Source organism: Symsagittifera roscoffensis, chromosome 1, assembly GCF_963678635.1.
Source record: "Symsagittifera roscoffensis chromosome 1, txSymRosc1.1, whole genome shotgun sequence".
NCBI classification, from domain to species: domain Eukaryota; kingdom Metazoa; phylum Xenacoelomorpha; order Acoela; family Convolutidae; genus Symsagittifera; species Symsagittifera roscoffensis.
In genome coordinates, this window is record NC_087062.1 from 82,247,668 (window position 1) to 82,251,541 (window position 3,874).

At 46.9% G+C, this 3,874-nt stretch overlaps 1 protein-coding gene across 1 annotated transcript; it reads left to right on the forward strand.

Annotated features, from left to right (window-relative positions):
• The first annotated feature begins 1,747 nt into the window (after positions 1-1,747).
• Positions 1,748-2,573, forward strand: LOC134840239 (uncharacterized). The gene is made up of 2 exons (XM_063855979.1): positions 1,748-1,801; positions 2,028-2,573. The coding sequence occupies exons 1-2, from the start codon at positions 1,748-1,750 to the stop codon at positions 2,571-2,573; spliced, it is 600 nt and encodes a 199-aa protein (XP_063712049.1).
• Positions 2,574-3,874: the final 1,301 nt, after the last annotated feature.

Genomic DNA, 3,874 nt, shown 5'->3' on the forward strand with positions numbered 1-3,874 from the left:
TAAAGAAAAAGTTGTGCGAGGCACCCGTGCTAGGGATGCCAACGGAAAAAGGAATATACGTGCTGGACACGAATGCAGCGGCAGTCGCGATTTCTGGCATTCACCATCAAGAACAGGAATGGAATGGGAAGACAGTCTTAAGACCAATACCGTACGGGAGTAAAGTCTTGAGTGATACGGAAATGAAGCACGGGGCACCCAAAGCAGAGATGTTCGCGGTGGTTACCTTTGTCGAGAAGTATAGAGCACTTAGGCAGCGTGCCATTCAAGTTGCGAGTCGACAACAGGCACTCAGCTGGCTGAAAACGTACTCAATATATCAGAGCTACATCGGGAGGTGGATAGTTCACCTGGATGGATACAACATGATAATTGAGCATAGGGCAAAAGACAAACATCAAAATGCCGATAGCTTGAGTAAGAAGACGGAGTTCTACGAGAGGCAGGAACAAAGAGAGATGGATATGCCCAAAATCAAGGATGGCTTCTCCTTCATGGATAAAGAAACTTATGACAGTCTTCCACTCACGAGATGGCTCGACAAGTCAGGCAAACCGATAGAAGATCACCCCGAATTACCGAAAGAGCATCCAGAGAAAACGATCTTGAAAAGAACTCAAAAGGTGCCGATGGAGATAATGCTCAAGTCGAAGATTGTGAGGTAGACACTCAAGGCAAAAGGCTATAATCTGAACCAAGTAGAAACGGGAAGGACAGTGATAGATGAAGACTTGAGGAGATTACTCGAGAAACTGGCAGACGATAAACCCGTGATCAAAGAAAATGGTAAGGAGGAACCGAAAGTCACGATATTAAGAAGGAATGAAGCGGGTGGTGGCGAGAACTCCTTATAAGATAAATCTGACGGGAAAGAAGTCGTGCAGTCAGTGGTTGATAAAATCCCTGATGACATATTTGAGCGGACTCGGGTTAGGAAGAAGATAGTGGCATTTAAGGAGGAGGTTGAACACCTTGAGCCCACAGTGGAAGAAGATGCTGGAGAAGAAACATTGTCCGGGGAGTGTGAAGAGTGGGATGAAGTTTCGGAAGAGAGCGGCGATGACCAAGATAGTCTATGCATGATACTGGCAGAAGAGAAGATGAGACACTGCGACAGGGAGCTGCAGACGGATCCCTCCTCACGAATGTACAACTTCGGTCAGCAGGAAGTGCGAGGAGGTGAAGAACTTGAGAAAGTTGCAGTATCGAGGAAACCATTTAGGGAGCGATCGTGCAACTCAAATGTCAGAACAAATTTGGTGCCAGAAGATGACCAGAAGATCACGAGGAGGATAGGATGCGTAAAGCTGAAGGATGACATTCACAACCCTGGAGAAATGAATGGTCAGATAATGGCACTAAAAGAACACGTCAAGGCGAGATATAGGCTGTCTGATCTAATACGGGCCCAAAAGAATGACAAGATTTCAAGTAACCTCTCCAATTGGATCCGGACGGGGTCCAAGGAGAAGGGGGACCTGGAAGACGACAGCTACAAGATCTTGAGCCAGTTCTACAAAGACAGGAAAGACTTACTCTAGCACACAGCTGATGGGGTGGTAGCATGCAAGAGAAAAGATGAGGAGAAGATATTACACAAGCATAACCTCATCATACTGCCACAGTTGTATCAGACTGAAGTGTTATTCAGATCGCATGACCAAACGGGGCACCAGGGGATAGACAAGGTGCAACAAAAAATACTTCACAGGTTTGATTGGCCAGGATTAAGGAAAGCTTGCGAGAGATGGGTGAAAGCATGCCTGGCATGCCTACAAGTGAAAGACCCAAGGAAGATGAAGTTCCCACTATAATCCTTTGAAAGCTCGGAATTTAACGAGGTTGTGCAGATAGACCATCAAAAGATCTGCATGACAGAATCGGGATATAACCAGATACTGGTCATAATAGATCATTTCACAAAGTTGGCTGAAGCGGTGCCGTGTCAAACAGCCTCGGCAGAGGAGACTTGAGACCACTTGATACCACATTGGATTTCACGGTATGGTTGTCCCATGACATTTCAGTCGGACAACGGAAAAGCCTACGTGAGGGACCTGACGAAAGAATTGATGAAGGGGTCACACATTGCTCAAGCGCACTCAATGACCTACCCTCCCCAGACCAACGGGTTAGTGGAGAGACAGAATAAAACGTTGTTGAACATGCTGAGGGTATACTGCTCAAGATATATGACAGACTGGGATAAATATCTGCCGCAAGTGGTAGGGGCATACAACAGTACGCAACACTCAACAACAGGAATCAGTCCCTTCATGATGTTTACGGGCAGGGAAAGAGCCATGCCTCCAACATTCTTTTACCCAGAATACGAAGGGAAAAATACATCGCCTCAAGCTCATGTGGAAGAAGCGGTTAAGAGACAGCAGGAACAAAACGAGCTCTGCAGGAGGAACACAGCGCAAGCACAAATGAGACAGCGAAGAAATACGATGAGAAATTACTGCAAGCGAAACCATATGCAGTGGGCCAATACGTCTGGGTCTTCCAGAATGTTATACCTCCCAAAGGGACAAAGAAAGTATTTAAGAAATGGAGAGGACCGCTCATGATAACGGAAGTGCACCAGCAAGGACGTTTCTACCGCTTGAATACGTGGCGTGCAGCACATTATGAAAACTTGAAACCTCATGTCCTATCCCCAGAAGACTGGTGCGCACCGCAGAATATGGAGGGACTCGAGTACCTATTGGTGGAGCCAGCTTGGGAGGTGAACGAAAAGGGCACCAGAGAGAAAAATGATGGCAACGAGGACTTGAGTTTGGATGACTGGAACGATCCGGAGCAGGACGAGGTACCGAAGTGGACAGAGCCAGACTTGCCGATACCAGCGGGAACCAGGAGTGGCAATCGCAAATGGACATGCATGAGGTACAATAGGTACGGGGATGAATTTTTGATTGATAAGATACAGCCTGATGAATTATGCAAAGAGCTACTAAGTGTGGGCGAACTAGCAGCCGACGATGAATGGCAAAACATCAACGATAGTAACCTCTACCCGCAGGAAGAATACTCCACATCAAAACAAGAGACGGATCTGGAACAGAACGGGATAGAGAGGAGGAAAAATACAAACGTGAGGATACTAGAGTGGATGCGCGATGTCAAGAGCGGAAGTGATGAGGGGCAAAGCATTCAACAAGTCGACGTGTCGGCGGAAAAACACGTGAAAACGGAAGATCCCCTCTTCGGTTGGACAGCAACAGACAGGCGGCTCGAGATTCCTCCATATAATTTAGACCCAGCATCATCGATGGGGACGTCGATAAATTTTTTTAACCGGGGAGTGGGGGTAGGACTTACCCACACCGAAAATTTGATGATAAAGAAACTCAAGGAAGTGAGAGAAACAAGTGACCTGAAATTCCAAATGAATACTCGGAGAATATCCTGATCACGGACAGTGACTTCATCTTGTCAGATAGGAGCAGCGCGATCTGTATAACGGCGGACATGTACTTCAAATCAAGACTAGAGGCCGACTTCAAGAGAGATTATTAGAACGTGGAGTTTCTATTCAGGCAGAGACCGGCGCTGGGAGGAATGGCTGCGCTTCCCCCATCAGTCTCACAAGTTCCGGGGAAGTACTTGTGCTTTCTGGTATCGAGGGTCAATGAAAGGAACACAATAGAACCTGAGAACATGATGCTGGCACAAAGAAGGCTGCGAGATTTCATGGTCGAAAGAGGAAAAATGGAGATCTCGATGCCGGTTTATGACCCGAACTGTAAGCTATCCTACACGTGGTCTTCGCAGAAACAGAAATAATGGTACACCTACACAAGAAATACTACTTGAGCATCGGCTGAGCAACGGATGGACAAGGGAGGTCTTGAGTTAGGGGTACATG

What these genes read in the sequence shown, in the direction of transcription:
- LOC134840239 (XM_063855979.1), top strand. Translation starts at nt 1,748, where the DNA reads ATGGGTGAAAGCATGCCTGGCATGCCTACAAGTGAAAGACCCAAGGAA. An exon ending in AAAGACCCAAGGAAGATGAA is followed by an intron (nt 1,802 to 2,027) that starts GTTCCCACTATA and finishes ATGACATTTCAG; the next exon opens with TCGGACAACGGAAAAGCCTA.